At 39.1% G+C, this 16,029-nt stretch overlaps 1 protein-coding gene across 1 annotated transcript in view; it reads left to right on the forward strand.

Annotated features, from left to right (window-relative positions):
• rgs3a (regulator of G protein signaling 3a) overlaps positions 1-16,029 on the forward strand; it is a 159,127-nt gene that overhangs the window by 16,029 nt on the left and 127,069 nt on the right. The window contains exons 3-7 of the mRNA XM_030742067.1: positions 6,679-6,729; positions 8,228-8,286; positions 8,376-8,470; positions 9,383-9,451; positions 14,952-15,012. Of these exons, the coding sequence (XP_030597927.1) occupies positions 8,245-8,286; positions 8,376-8,470; positions 9,383-9,451; positions 14,952-15,012 (267 nt within the window). The 5' untranslated portion in view covers positions 6,679-6,729; positions 8,228-8,244. The remainder of the gene's footprint in view (positions 1-6,678; positions 6,730-8,227; positions 8,287-8,375; positions 8,471-9,382; positions 9,452-14,951; positions 15,013-16,029) is intronic.

The following is a 16,029-nucleotide window of genomic DNA, read 5'->3' on the forward strand; positions in this document are numbered from 1 at the left end:
TTTTAAGCATAGTGGTAGAAAATATTCTTTGTTGTTGTGCAGAAACTATAGGGAGGGAAGAATGGACTGCATTGACTAACGACAAATTCTTTACGCAGATATTACTCCACGAAGGCCCTCGATGGTTAGGGGCTTGTATGCAGTGTGTGCAAGATGTCCTAAAAGTACCTCAGAAAGGGTAGCTTAGAAAGTCTGTGTGCTTTGGTGTGTGTAAATTTAGTAGTCAATTTATGAGTAAAACTTTATTGCTGACTTTGCTCTACTCATGGTCTGTTATTGGACAGGCTCAGCAGGGGAGAAGTGAGATAGGGAGTAACCCGCTTGTCAGTATCAGTATTAGTGTCTCACATCTTTTTTTTTTTTAATTTATACCTTTAATCTTTGTCTTGCTCCCTAAATGTGTTTTCTCTAATTACATTTGTCTTATAGTATTTTAAGTCTTTGGTGTGAGTTTTGGTTTTCATATTAATGATATCAAACATATTGCCTAGCCAAAAAAAAATACTGTTTTTTGCACAACAACAAAAAACTTAAATATCTTCTCTGTCTATTACTGTTTTTACTTCCTGCAAGTCTACCTTTGTCCTTGGTGGAGTGGCGCAAACAGTAGAAGTTACACAAAGATTCTAGTGAAGTTATTTGTTAATTTACATTTAAATGAACAGTGTCTGGAGTTTGGTAATAGTGTGGATTTTTATAGCACTGTGAATCTGTATTATACAAGAGTCTTTTTCTTTGTAGTCAATTTAATAAATATTTTCTGGGTTTTGTGTTTTATTCTTTCCTGCCTAATTACTTTTAGTGTTACCTTCACTGCTGCTGCAATGTGCTGAATACATTTATTGTTAAGGAGACTCATTAGTTTTTACTGTGACTACAAAAAGCCTCATTCTAGACCTTTTATTGTGCTGTATTATTTTAATTAAAGACTTTTTTCTTTCTGTAAAGGTTGTCGGGTTGGCATCTCTATAACAATGAGAGCTTGTTTTCTCCTAACCTTCACCTGAACAAGCCTGGCATTTTAAATTCCTGCTCTAAATCCTTCAATGCACATCGGCTGCAGAACTGCAGAAGATCTTTGCCACCCGAGGGTGCATTCATTGCATATCTAAAGAGCCAAAGCAGTGGATGAAGAAAAAGGGAGTGCGCATTCTCTTAGGATCTTTAAAGGAATCACAGTAATATATTCAGTTTAAGTCAGCTGTATTTACAGTACTGCACAAAAGTCTCAAGCCAGCCCTAATTTCAAAAGAAGTGGCAGGCCTAAAAGATTAACTGCAGCAGATGAACAGCATCTGAAAGTTATTTCCTTAAGAAACAGGAAAAAATGCAGCAAAGACTCGATGCTGAACCTGAGAGATGCATCTGGCCCTTCAGCTGATCCATTTACTGTTTGATGAAGCCTCATCAGAAGGGTGGCTCAGTGGAAGGGTGGCTGCCAAGAAGCTATTCTTAAGGAAGGGAAACAGAGAAAATGTTGAGGTATGTTAAATTACACAAGAACTTGACTGAAAATCAGTGGCAACAGGAATTCTGGAGGGATGAATCCAAATTTGAAATTTGCATTCCAAATAATCCTCAATATGTGCAGAGGTGGTCAGATGTGTCTATAGCCACTAATTTCAGCCAGTGGTGCTGGGGCTCTTGTCAAGATTGATGGACTTCTGAACACAGAAAAGTACCGTCAGAATTATTATTTTTTTATTTATTGAGTCCTTTAGCACCATTGTCAGGTCAAATACCTAGAAAACTAAATACCCACCAGTTCTAGCTGGTATTGAGTAGTTCCCATCTGTTTTTAGCATGCTATCCATGAAATCCAGAAAAACCTAACCCATCAGATGTGTTAACAGAGCTGCTGTACCAGGCGTAACTTCACAGGGCGATGGGCTTGTCTTCTTCAATAATTAAGATCAAAACCATGATCTTTTCTTGACCTCAAACTGCATAGACTCCTAATAGAGAACATAGTACAGAGACATTATTTTTAGATGACAGGGTTAGTTTGATGGCTACAGTACATAGTAAAGTGTATTGGAGTGGAATTGCATGCGTGCTTATGTGTCGAGTGTTTTCACTTGTGCTCATACTGACTCACTGTGTGCTGTCTCATCTGCTACGCTCGATTAAGTCACTTCGCATCTCACAGGCTGTAACCTCTGCTTCCAAAATGTCGACATCCTGCCCCGACAGTCGATGTGCTTTCTGTGAGGACAGCTCTGTTCTTCTCCTTAGTGCCTCTTGGTTTTGGATTTTCTTTATGTTAGGTGATGTTTCAGTTACTCTATTAGAGTCATATTTTGATAATACAGAACACGTTCCATTGTATCACTCACTGCATTTTAAAGTACAGCAGAAGCAGCATGTTTCTGTACAAACATGAACGCCTATTAAACAACATTAGAAGCACTAGATTTTCATACCTCTTTAAACTGATATTGGTTTGGACTTCCTTTTAATAGACCCCCTTTTTTCTCACCTAAATGTGTATAAAACATCAGCTTCATGTTAACATTAGTATAAGTGCTGCAAACCTGAAACAGTTAAGGTTAGAAGAGAAAAAAAATATATTGTTATGGTGTCCAAACCTGGTGACCAAAATAAGATTTAATTTGCCCACTGTTAGAGTCTTTATTAACCTATTTTATGTTAAAGGAGTTATTTTGTATCATGTCCTACAACCTTAAAGACATTAACTCAAGTCCTGCTCGTTTATCTTGATAGCAACTGTTTATTAGCAAGTACTGTAATCTAACAGAGCTTTTACAGTCCTTTGCTGCAAGCCATCTTTGCTGTCATCAGCTTCCTGGTGAAGCCCTACAGTGAGGAGACAGCTCCTTTCCGCTGCTTTTAGAAGGCGCTGTGGATAAAAATGGTTTGACAGTGCCTTGTGTGTGGTGACTCAGGTCTAAAGCAGCATCTACACAAATTTTGCTAACAGCAACAAGGAAGTATTAGTTACATTTTTTGCCACCTGTAAAAGCAGTGTACCTGCCAGGTTTGAATCGGATTGGATGAACAGTTAAGCTGGCCAAAGAGCAGCTTAACCAGAGAAGAGAGAGAAGAAGAGAGAGAAGATTTGGCAAGTTTTTCATGGGCGCAGCTCACATATTGAACTCAGCTGCTCAACCCACAAATGCATTTTCCTTACAAATGTGGCACTATTTAAAGGGAAATAAACAGGCTTTCCAACAATATAAAATTTATTGCAAAGAACCACTGTTACAAGAACGAAATAATCAAACACAAATTTCCTTACTTTTTGTGGCAAGGTTATTTGCATTAACAAGCAACTGAATAGATGTATCTAAGAAAGTGTCTGTGAGTGCACACACTCACAGACACTTGTTGTTATGAACACCGTTCATGTTCAGTCTCATCTGATATCATAAAATACTGTGGCAGCAGACTGCAACAAAACAAAGGACAGATAAGGCAGTAGTGTCACATTCTATATACTGACATCACTTTAAAATTATGGCTCTATTGCAAGAGTCTCTCATTTTTCTTTAATGGCTGTTGCCTCTACTCCTCTCTCTTGGAGTCTCTTCTTCACCTCCTCCTATCGCATCTATGGTGAAAGGGACAGAAGAAAAGGAGGCAAGGACAGTGAGGATGTACATACTAGGAAACGAGAAGATTGACGTATCCATAACAAGAACCAGGAACTAATGTTGCTTGAACCCCTATTATGTTTTGTTACGTCTTGCATAGAAGTCTTTGGGTAAACACTCCCTTTCTCCATGATCTCAGTTAGCCTACTCATTTCAAATCTAAGTGGGTTTTCAACAGGATGTTCATTTTATAAATTCTTGAGTGGGCCTGCCTTGTGACTGACAAGTTGCCACCCTGTAAGTATCCAGTGTCCCGTGATTCTTTAGTCAGATCCATATCTTGTGTCATGGTCACTGAACCAATCTGCTAATAAGCAATAAGCTAATCATTTGATGACAATCTAGGGGCATCCACAGTGCAGCCCTGCACGTACCATGCTCAGTGATACTAGTCACCAGTCATGTGAAGGAATGTGGACTTACCTAGGCAGCTCAGGTCTTACTGGACACAACCTGAACTACAGATCCACAGATGCTGAATTTCTTCACTCGTGCTGTTTGGGCCAGCTTAAGCTGTACTTGGTCTTAAGTCATGGTTTCTCGTCATGCTTAGAGTTTAATATTTAGTTGGCAAGGCGTAGCACAATAGTAACAGTGTCTTCCAAAAGAGGGAAGGAGTTGTAAAGAGGTGTTTAAAACTCCCCGCCAATCAGTCACTCACCCTGGCATTTTCCACCCACCCTCATCACTAATTTATTGCACCTGTAGCCCTTTCAGTCTCACCTGTTCACTTTTTAGTGGGCAAATCATTGGGTGTTTGGTACTGTGACACCTGCTTGTCACGTCAGGTTTCTGACAGCCAAATGGCAACAGTGAAAACGCTTCACAATGGGACCTTACTAACCAGTGGGTGCTGATGGCTACATCCATCTTTTATATACTGTCTGTATATTAAACTGTCGTGGGCCTTTTGCCCGGTGTTTTTAAGTTTGGTAGCTTTTTGAATTTTTTATGTTTGGTTTCGGGAAGATTGTTGTTTTAGTTTATTTTCTTTGCCATTTGATATTATGATTTCTAGAGCTTCTCTTAGTTCCTCACTATGTGTTTGTTCCTTTCTGAGTCACTCCACCCTACTGTCGTCTCTGTCTCTGTGTTTTCTCCTTAGCCCCTCTTGTGTGAAGTCATCTGCGCCTCTGTGTTTGTTTACCTTGCTGTCCTGGTGTCAAGTCTGGATGTACAATTGTCGTTGTCCCAGTGTTTGCCACTTCCTGTCTTATTTTATTAGTGTCTTGTATTATGTGTATTGTGTTCAGTTTGGCTTCCCCTTGTCTTGTTAGTGTGATTCTGTCCACCTGTTTTCCCCAGCCGTTTCCACTCCCCTCTTGTTACCGTGTTACTCTTGTTACCTGTGTGTGTGTATATTGTCTGTGTTCTCATCAGTTCTTTGTCGCTTCGTTGTCATCTATGGCTCCCTGTCCGCTGTGCACTCTCGCATCTGTCTGTATCCTAATTTTGAGTTGTTTCCTAGTTTGTGCTGCTGCTCCCGTCCAACTCTGGAAATTCTGTTCTCAGCAATAAAGCTGAAGTTAAGTTCCATCCTGTTTCAGTCCTGCATTTTGGGTCCCTCTCCTGCCTGTCACACAGCTGACCGTAACACTGAACAGTATATTATTACTATTTTTCATTTCATTTTTATCATTTGATCCATGTTAGATAGAGACTTTTTATTTAAAAAGAACACTCATACACTTTCATATGTTTTTATTTATGTCATATGAATTGATTGATTGATCACTGAAACAACAAACTGACATTTTCAGATTGTAAAACCAAGAAAAATTTTAATCCTGTGCCAATGTGTTATTACATTGATTATATATAATTAGATCGGTTTTTAATGAAATATTTTCTTGAAATTAACCCACACTTTCTGATGTAATTCTATGTTTTCTATGACCTCAAACTCACAGCTGTCAGGACATATACAGTAGGTTAAGTTTGGTACTTTGGGGACTGCTGCACGACTACTTTTTGTATAAGGCCTGTTCAGACCAGGAAGATATTTCTCAGAGGGTTTTCACTTTGTTCTTCCACTGCGGCCAGGAGCACAAAACCATGCCAAGTTTAGTGTGGGAACGACAAACATCTCTTGTACCCCAGCTCTGAAGTGCCAGCGGCGTTATCACACAACGAGGCACCCTCATTTTAGCTTTAGACTGCGCTTTTATGAGGAGGATTAATTAAAAATAGCACAAAGGAGATGTTAGCATTGGCCATGTCAACATGGCTAGCAAATCTCCTAGAGTTGCGGAAGCTTACAGGAAAGAAGAGAGAGAGAAAAAAAACCCCCCCTGTAGGCAGAAAGTGACAGTGGTGGACGAAGACAGGCATACACGCAAAGGTACGGTGACTGTAACTTAGTGCTAAAAACTGAACTGAGAAAAAGTTGCAGCCACAAATTGCAGCACATGCACAACCACACACTCAGAAATGCTATCAGACCCTGGAGGCTGTTTAATCTTTACCAGGTATTAGACTTGTAAATAGATTTCAAACACAAAAAAAAGGTTAGTGTGGTATTTCATTATGTTGATTTCAACATAGTGATGACAACCTTAAAGCACATTTGAGATTTGTGTCGAATTTATACATCAGCTGCAGAACAGTTAAAGATTTTTTGTAAAATATACTTATGACTTTATGTGGGAGCTGAATGAGAATGCTGATGCTGTGCTCACGTCTGTGAAACACGAATCTACAGCCAGGAAATTCTTAACTTTCTGCCTGCATTCAGTTCCTTGGATTAACATCTTATTATGGGCGCTACTGATAGATGGTGAGAGCTCCTGATTAAAACTAATGCAAAAACTACATCTACAGCTCACAGTTGAATTCTGAATTCTTTAATGTTTTATGGAAGCAGCAGTTATAGTGCATGTCTGTTTAACAACTGCAGCAGCTTCCCTCATAGTTCTCATTCACATCTGTGACCAGGAAGTCACTGCTGCCAAGAAATAGTCCTTCACATAAACCCTCAAAAAACATTTTTTATGCTAAACTCAGCTAGGCTTGAAAATTTTATTTTATTAACTTATCATAATTCTCTTTCTCTCATTTTCCATAGGACAGCTCAAGCTTTCAATCATCCCACAGAATGAAGTGCTTGTTGTCAATGGTGAGTTCTGTGTGTGTGTGTGTGTGTTTATATATATACATATATATGCTCAATTGGTATGCTCAAAGTTCAACATTTGATATGTTGTATTGTTTTCAGTTAAATATAGGGCTATAAAACAATGTGTTCTTGCTTGAGACTAGTGAACTATTGATAAACTGCTATGGAAACTATTACACATCAAAAGCTAACCATATAGTTTTGAATGCATAACCCTAACCAAGTCATTTTTGTAATGATAATTAGTAACATAATTTAAATTGTTAATGTTAAAAAAGGCTGCCTTGGATTCACACCATATAAATGTTAAATGGCACAGTGCACTGTTCAAAGTACGATAGTGAGTGCCTAAGTTGGTAGGCACATTAATCCACAAAAGGGAAGTTGTTTAATCTGGTTCCATACCAGCCAAACCCAAACACCCTTCCCAGCATTTCTCAGTGTCAGTGGCAATTTACTCTTTGGATTCCAATCTGTTTTTTCTCTCTGTATTTGTTCTTGTCAAACAATACAAGTACCAAATAAGGCCTCTAAAAGTTCTTTTTCAGCTATGTTTTGTCATGCAGTATTGGAGTAAGACTTGACATGATTTTTTTGGTTTTACATTTGTCATGAAGCATTTGTCATGAAGCATTGCTGAAGAGGAGCTAAAGGTCACCAAAAAACCCCATCACTAACATACATGGGTCACCCCAGATACAGGTCACTTTAGATGGGTAGATTTTTTCTTAGGATCTGTAAAAGTGTTATCAACAACATATCCTTTCATTCAACACAAAGGCCGCTCATTTAACATTTCTTTGCTGGAAATGTTAACCTTTTCTTTACACACCATGGCCAGAAGGCTATACATTATGCAGCCTGACTAGTAATATAACTAGTAAAACGTGTACTCTTTTAGATTATATGCATTATATGATAGCTTTACGATAGCTACAGCTTACCCCCAGCCACAGACAAGGTACTTTTTTCAGCTAGGGAAACACTGGATTCTGATTTAGTGTTTTACCATGACAATAAAATCCTTTTGCTGGAAATGGTAAGGGCTGAGAATAGTTCATGAAGGCTTGATTTACTCACAGGAATTGGAGCTGTTTCTAGAAAGCATGCTGAATTCCTTTTTTTTTTTTTTAGTTTTCAGGCACTGGAAATACTTTATGGCTTCTTGCAAATCATTTTCACAGCTTGTTATTTCACACGTCAGACAGCCTCTCATTCGTTATTCACATGCTTCGATGAGAGGCAAAAACTTGGGGGCGAGTTAATAGGAATCCAGCAAGCTAAACATGGCAGTCCTTTGTTATTTGAAAAGAAAAAGAGCTTTCTCGGTACATATGCTTGAAGTGCTTCTACATTTTGTACCCCATGGTCCAGAAGCACATGCGCACATTTTCCATGTGAACAAACTTCCTGATTTTTGTGTACATGAACACATCATTCATTAATGTGACCAGAAAGTTATTAAAATATATTAATTGGTAATTTTACTTGTTCACAGTTTTGGAGGCGAGAGACATGCTGAATGAGAGCCAGGAGTCATGTGACTCTTATGTTAAGGTATGTGCTACAGAACAGAATGGAAAAAAAAGCCATTGTGGCTTGTTTTGTGGACAGTTGTCAGCATTTTTTTTTTCTGTTTTCCTTAGGTTGGCCTGTTTCCAGACTCTGATCCTCTAGAAAGACAAAAGACTCAGATGGTTCCTCGCTGCAGGAACCCCATCTTCTTGCAAACCTTTTACTTGTAAGAATTTATCCAGTTGCTGATCTCGGATCATTTGCACAAATGTTTTAGGCTGCAGTATGTATTGATTTGGTCCTGGCAGTGACTAGGGCCATACCATATCATACTGTTAATGATAATATCTGTATAAATATTTATGCCATATAGAAGTGTCATATTGTAATATCAGTGATATTACTCCTTCACAGCGTACACAACAACTAGACAAGCTCAGATGTGTCTGAGAGTGAAAGCAGTCAGCCCCCCCGTGACTATAGCTAAAAAAGGAAGCGTGGGTCAAACCTATAAAAAAACCCCCCACAACACTTTGCAAAACATGCAAGAAGGCTGTTGCCACTAAAGGTGGAAACAACAAACTTGTTGCATATCACGTGAGGCAAATTCACACCATTGTGTAGAGAAGGCACGCTGGTGATGCGAGATCCAAAAGTAAACAAATGACTCAGCCATCATCACCGGTGCGGTCGCTAGCTGCATGACATGAAGTGCAAATCATGGGTGGAAATTACTGATGTGATTGCACGGTGAAAAAGGAGGGTGTTAAGCAACTGCTTAAAAAAAATTAAACCCAAAATACAAAAAATACAGGAAATATTTTTAAATTTCAATTTTATTGTGTGACAATATTGTGCAGGCTTGTGCATACTGTATACCACTGTGTCACTTCAATTGCACTATAATGCTGCTGCTTCTGGCACCTCATGGCCCTAGATTCACACTTTGAATTAGGGAGGCTGTCACCAATGACAGTAGCTCTTTGGGAAGGAAGGATGAAAAATTCCCTTCACTTTTGTTGCACTAATAAATGCTGCTGCCTGCAAGCTGCAATCGCAGATAAAATATTGAGTATTTTTTGTGTAAACGCACAAAATTTATAAAGTACTTGACCTAGTTTCTTTTCTTTGTTTTCAGTGTTGTCAGTGAGAGGGACCTTTGTAAGAGACTGCTCTTTTCAGTGTGGAACTCTAACTCCAAAACAAGGTACCTGCTGGGAAAGTTAACAAAGGTGGTGCTGTTGATGAAAATTATAATAGTCAAATTTGAAAAATGCCTTTTGTTATTTAAACTCATCTTTGCTTTTTAGGAAGCTGCAACACATTATATTTTGTACACCTGTGCACAGGCACAAAGCTTTATACGTGACAGAAGAATATCATTTTATAATTAATGCTGCTGCATGCATTGTGTGTAGTCTTTTTTTCTATCTGAGTCTGGCACAGGGAATGTGTTACTCTTGCCTGCCTTAGCAGACTTAAGCTGAAACAGGGTCATTGCTGAGGATGGAGGACATGTGGTTGAATGAGTCACAAATTTTGTTGTGCAATGTTGTATTGAGAGGAAAAAAAAAGAAAAGCATTACTGTTTGTTGGAAAGAAAACACTTCATGGCTCCTTCAAGCCTCCGCTGAAGAAAAAAGTAAAAATCTTCTTGCCACTCTTCACAGTTTTTTCCTTGAAAGACTCCCGCTTTTCTGCGTTTAATCAACAAAGAAGAAGAAACCACTACATTCAGCAAGTATTTCAGATGATACAGATGTTCTATATACAAGGCACAGACTTACATTAGTGGTCAAGTTCAGATCATGGAATGATTATAAAGATAAAGACCTTTTGGGAACAGTTTCTGGGGCACAGATTAAGAGCGATTTTCTCATCTTTGGTAAGCAATTAAGCCTCATTCATACCAAATGTCTTCATGGTGTAAGACTGAATAAAACCTCTGCCTGATTGCTTCAGCATCTTTTATCTTTTATTAATTGCTTGGATCCCAAGTGTAGTTTTCCTCAAGCAGTGGGCACTCAGCCCTCCTTCTGGCAATAGGTATCCATTAAGTTCAAGATTAGATATTCTGATTTTCATTGTGCAGAACAGCTGAGTGCCTGGGTTATTGAATATTTAGGTGCATTTAACAGGTTTTGTTCAGGCACTTAAACAGAAACACCATTTCATGCACCACAGCTGATTCTTCAGATAGGCTTTAAAGCAAGGACAATACTGCAGTCCTCTACTGTAACCCAGGGCAGCATCTGTTCAGTGAATGCAGTCTGTCACTTCAGATGAACAACAATCATCTGATCGTCTTCTGCTGTAGTTCAAGGAGGCTGACCTGTTGAGCCCACTCTCATGCAAGGATGGCATGTGTTTATTTCATTCAAAGATAATATTCATATTGTTGCACATTGAAAGGACTGGTTTGGATCTAGTAAGTGCAGCTGCAGACATGGTCAAGCCTAGTTGTTGCCAGGAATCATACCTGTGGCTTTTAGGGGTGAGCTTCAGTCAAAGTGCTCCTGTTACCTGACTGATTCCTATACGTGAGCACAGGGATGATAACCTACAGATAAAAGCACATCTTTTCTTAAATGTTCCAATCAAGCCCAGCAACATATCCAGGTAGTACTCTGCCTCTCACCCCGTGTTCATAAACATGTGTAGCTCAGATCAGATCGGTAAAATTCCAATCAAGATTTTGATACACACATGCATAAGTTGAATATAAAAAGATAAAAAAGAACAGACAGAAATTCAAATGAGAGCTTTGAATCATTTGAATACATTATAATCCTGGATTTTTATCTTCTCTTCAAATCATCCTATTGTATCTAAAACGGTCTTCATTGTACCAAATCGGCCTCGTGTGGCCTGCTGCCAGCTTTGCAGAAATGTTTATTTGCAGCTGTGGCACGCTCAGAGCTTCACAGCGTTTGATCAGTGTATAATTTTCAAAACAAAAAAGAAGAAAAGAGGTAAAAATACTGTAACAAAGAATTCTTTGGATGAGCTATAAACATTATGCATCATTTATTTTCTTAAGTAATTTGTTTTGCAGAGGTAGTTGTGATGAATCTACAAAGCACCAATTTCTCAGTATGACAGGTGGCTGGAAATATGAGAGGATAAAATATTGTAAATATTGGGTGTTCTTGTGAAAAGACCAACAGTGCATTGATACATCTCTCGCTGCTTTTTTCCTTTAGGACCTTGTTTTTAGCTCTCATCTCAAAGGGATTAAGTACAATAATAAATAATAATAAACTAATAAACAGTACATTTACATTATTAAATGCCCAATAGAGCCCTAAAACAGCTTATTACTCTATCTTAACATTGCACTACCATGAGATACAGATTGGAAAATTATTTATAGTGATGCATTTTGTGTACTAATGAATATTTAAATGTGTTTATTATATTAAAACAAAGATGCCACAACTACAGTGGTGAAGCCTTTTGATCCAAGTATACACATTTGCTGCTTGGCTCCATTAATGACAATGCTGGTCTGTCTGTTATTGAGTGGGTTGATTAGCAGTTCGGCTACTCAAAACTGAAATATCTCAGCAGCTGTCAAATTTTAGGATATATAATTTTGCACACTCCTTAATAGACTTCAGAGGAATATTTACTAGATGGGGAAGCATGTGCTTACCCTGTAAGTGTTGTTACTCATCAAGTTGTCTCAAGTCAGACAACTTGATAAGTTGTTCACCTGTTTGAAATTAAGGGTCACTGATGCATGTAGGGAGGGAAGGCTGGCTCATGTGGTCTGATCCAACAGGCTGTAGCTCAAATTGCTGAAAAAGTTAAAGCTGGTTCTGATAGAAAGGTGTCAGAATACACAGTGCAGCACAGTTTGTTATGTATGAGGCTGCATTACTGCAGACCAGTCAGGTTACCCATGCTGACTCCTGCCCACTGTCCAAAGCACCAACAATGGGCACATGAACATCAAAACTGGACCACGGAGCAATGTAAGAAGGTGTCCTAGTCCGATGAATCACATTGTCTTTTACATCATGTGGATGGCCAGGTGCATGTGCTGTTCTCCCTGTTTCCTTTCCTCACGAATGGCTTCTTGACAGCCACCCTTCCACTGAGACAATCTCTGATGAGGCTTCAGTGAACAGTAGATGGATCAACTTAAGGGCCAGATGCATCTCTCAGGTCCCGTGTCAGGTCTTTGCTGGATTTTTTTCCTTTCCCTAAGGCCATGACTTTCAAATACTGTTCATCTTCTGTAGGTAGTCTTTTAGGCCTGTTACTTCTTTTTCTGTCTTCTACTTCTCCAGGTTCCTCATATTTTTTCAAATTTTGAGCTTTTTTTTTTTGGGAATCACCTTATTGGTGCAAAAACATACTATTTAATGCCTGTCAAACAGTGCTGACTTTATTTTAGATTTAACAAAATAAATGGGAATGAATGATGTGTTTTAACAAAGGGTTGCCGGTAGGGCTGCATAAAACGATTATTTTAGTAATCGAGTATTCTATCGATTATTCCAGCGATTAATCGAGTAATCGGATAAGAAATACTTTTTTTTATTAACAGTTTATCTGCAGATTTTAACTTCCCTAATGCAGTTTCTCGCCATGTGAACAAACAGCGGTGAATGGAGCAGCTACAAAGTTCTCTTTTCTTCACCTTAACACTTGCTGATCAGGTGCTTGATGAAGGACCTCCAGCTGTTTCACAGATTTAATGGTGGTTACTAAAAGAAAAAGCTGCTGTTTTGGACGCTGGAAAAACGTTTCCTTTTTCACTACTTGAGCTCACCGTCACAGCTTCGCCTCTTTGCGCTTGCGCAGTTAAAACCGCTGCCTGCTATGAGTGTTTTGAAAAACTAGTGGCTGCGGGAGCCATGGCGCATGTGTGAGTAATGGTGTAATGCTTTGTATTCACAAGCATTCTCAAAAATACGTTTCTACTGCAGGTCTATATTTAGTCACTAATAAGGGATTAAAGTATAAAAAATATTTTGAAGGAGCCCCTCGGTCCTGGGGGGCGGGCCTTCCGGTACCGAACCATCGCTAGTGCTAATGGCCTGCGCTCGCTAGCAAACCAGTTCTGGTAGCTACAGCTGAAGTAAAGACAAAAATAGCAGCTGAAATTCTCAGCGAGCACAACACACACAGACACACAGAGAGCAGTGGAGGCGTGGAAATGCATGTCAGCGACAGTTGCCACCCGTCCCGTAAAGTACGGAACACGGCATGTTACGGAGCCGTATTCCACGGAGTCCCGTAACATACGGGGTTCTGTATTTTACGAGACAGGTGGCAACTCTAGTGATGATCCACTCTGTGTTAAATGAAATCCATCGCAGCGACGGAGAGCTTTTTAGAATGTGTGCTTGTGTATACGTGAGTGATTCACATTCCAGTCCAGTAGGAGGCGGTAATGCAGTTCTATATTGGTTTGCCAGCCCCCAATAAACCCACAAAAAAACGTCAGCACTAATGCTGCTAATGCTAGTGAGGAGCGCCGCTTACACCGAGACAGCTGAGCGCTGCAGAGTTTAAACGAAGCATCGGCACAGTAAATTTGTGTCGATAAATTTTTAGAATCGATTTAATCGAGTTAATCGATGAATCGTTGCAGCCCTAGTTGCCGGTAACAAAGTGCCTAAAGATACAATTTAAAATAGGTTATTTGCTAACTTGCCTAATGTGTAGACACAACACTAGTTTGTTCCTTGAGTTAGGTGCTGTTTTAAAGCCTGAATGATTCATAGGTCAGTGTTAAGAGGCTAAACAAATGAAAAACATTCCTCCGAAAATGGTCAGATACAAGGACTTTAATGAAAATGAGTGAAAAATCCAAAGGAAACACTTGAAAGACCTTCAGAAAACCTGGAGAATTATTGTTCAAGACCATTTCAAAAATATACTATAAAATATACTTCTGGCTCCTTGGAAACAAAAAACTTTGGTTACAGTACGGTAGGTACACCTAAAGTACTGTAACACTGCGTGTTGTCATCCATGTGTACAAAGGTATGCACTCAAAACTTTTTTGGATAACGACGTATTTCCATAGCATAGAAGACACAAGTTATTCCAACCTTCTCACTGGTCTCTGTGTTTTTAATTGGATATATGTTACATAACAAAATGTGTGGTTAAATTTGTACCAGTGGGTGACTATACTGGTGAAAATGCAGTAGTTTTGGTCACTGGTTTGTTTGACTGAGCAGAGCCAAAAATTATTTCAGGTTTTCATTTGTGCTGACGACCAGTTACAGCATCCAAAATATGAGCAGCTGCATTACTCCTGTCCAGCTGCGAAGCTGTCAAGAGCTATTTTTCTACTGTATGCATAATTAAACATCCCAACGCCCTTCCACCACCACCATGCACAGACTGCTATAACTAAATTATATTCATCAAATGTCAGTTTTTGTTTTGTGTGCTTCCAGTGTTGCCATTTTCTCGCAAGGCGATAACCTTTGGCTTTCTGTTTCATTATAAATGAGTGTGTGTGGTGCTGTGGACAAGGTTATGCTTCACAAATTCTGACATCGAGATGAAAAACAGTATAAAAATTTAAACACATTGATTTGTTATGTCTCTATTATTTAATGCTCATGTAGAATAACAAGCACATTTCGGGTGTCTGACCTGAGTTAAATGATACACTGGCTTCATTCTGGGGTATTAATTGATTTTTCTCCTACTCACTCATTCTGTCTGTGTATCAACAGGATGAGCATGCTGCTCGGCTGCATGAGCTTCGGTGTGCGGTCACTTATGGATCCAGACAAGGTAGGTTTGAACACAAAGGTAACAGATAGGAAGACGTTCTGTAAATGGCGTCCTTTTCAACTTTCACTCTGTGCATCTCTGTGTGCCTGTCTATTAGACCATGAATTTAAGAGTTTAATTCAGTGTGAATGAATTCCAGTGACCTCAATAATTTAGGAGGAAACACTTTAGGGTTACCGGTGTTAAAGCACAGCAGACATGCCTGCAGATACTGGAGTGAAACACAGTTTGAGTCCCACTCTCTTCTAAAATTTTATGGGTTGTACAGAAACACTGCTTCTTAAAATCTCAGGAAATATGTCTGTCTTGCAATGAATCAGAGTCAAACAAAAACAAAAACATCCTAAGTGCATAAACAAAATATGATTTGAAAGCAAAATATGAGGTTGCACATCATGATTTCTGTAAGGGAACATCTTTAGTCAAATTAAAGTGAGTCTGTTCACAAAGACAGTGACCCTTATGGGCCAAATATTCATGGGTGATCATCACTGGTGCTACGATGACAACAAGACTCAGACTCAGTAGGACTCTTCAGCTACGATATAAAAAAAAAAAAGCGCAAAGTTAAAGAGTCCTTTCTCTCACTGGTTTTTTGTTTGAGCTGTCAAAAACAGAACATCCTGTTCTCATCACACACACACTGCTCAACTGCTGCTCTACCCTGTGTGCTAAGCTTGCTGCTGTGAGGACTGCACACTCTCATGGATACTAAAACATAATTAAGAGTATATTTCAGTGGTTTTGTTGGGCTGTGCTTTCTTTTTTTTGTGCTTTGAGCTCAGTATAAACAGCATGTGCCACTTTGCTCAGAATGGCAAAGCAAAATTTCTGAAGGTATGCTTTGATAATGGATTAAATATGATAATTCTAAGGCTACTGTGACGCCATTAGTTTGGCAAGTATTTAATCATAAGCCAAAAATGACAGCCTGGCAGCCCTAGAAGCAAAATTGGGGAATCACCAAACTCAGTACAAGCCATTCTGACGACACCCTGTTAATATCTGCACAACTAA

Source organism: Archocentrus centrarchus, chromosome 12, assembly GCF_007364275.1.
Source record: "Archocentrus centrarchus isolate MPI-CPG fArcCen1 chromosome 12, fArcCen1, whole genome shotgun sequence".
NCBI lineage: Eukaryota > Metazoa > Chordata > Actinopteri > Cichliformes > Cichlidae > Archocentrus > Archocentrus centrarchus.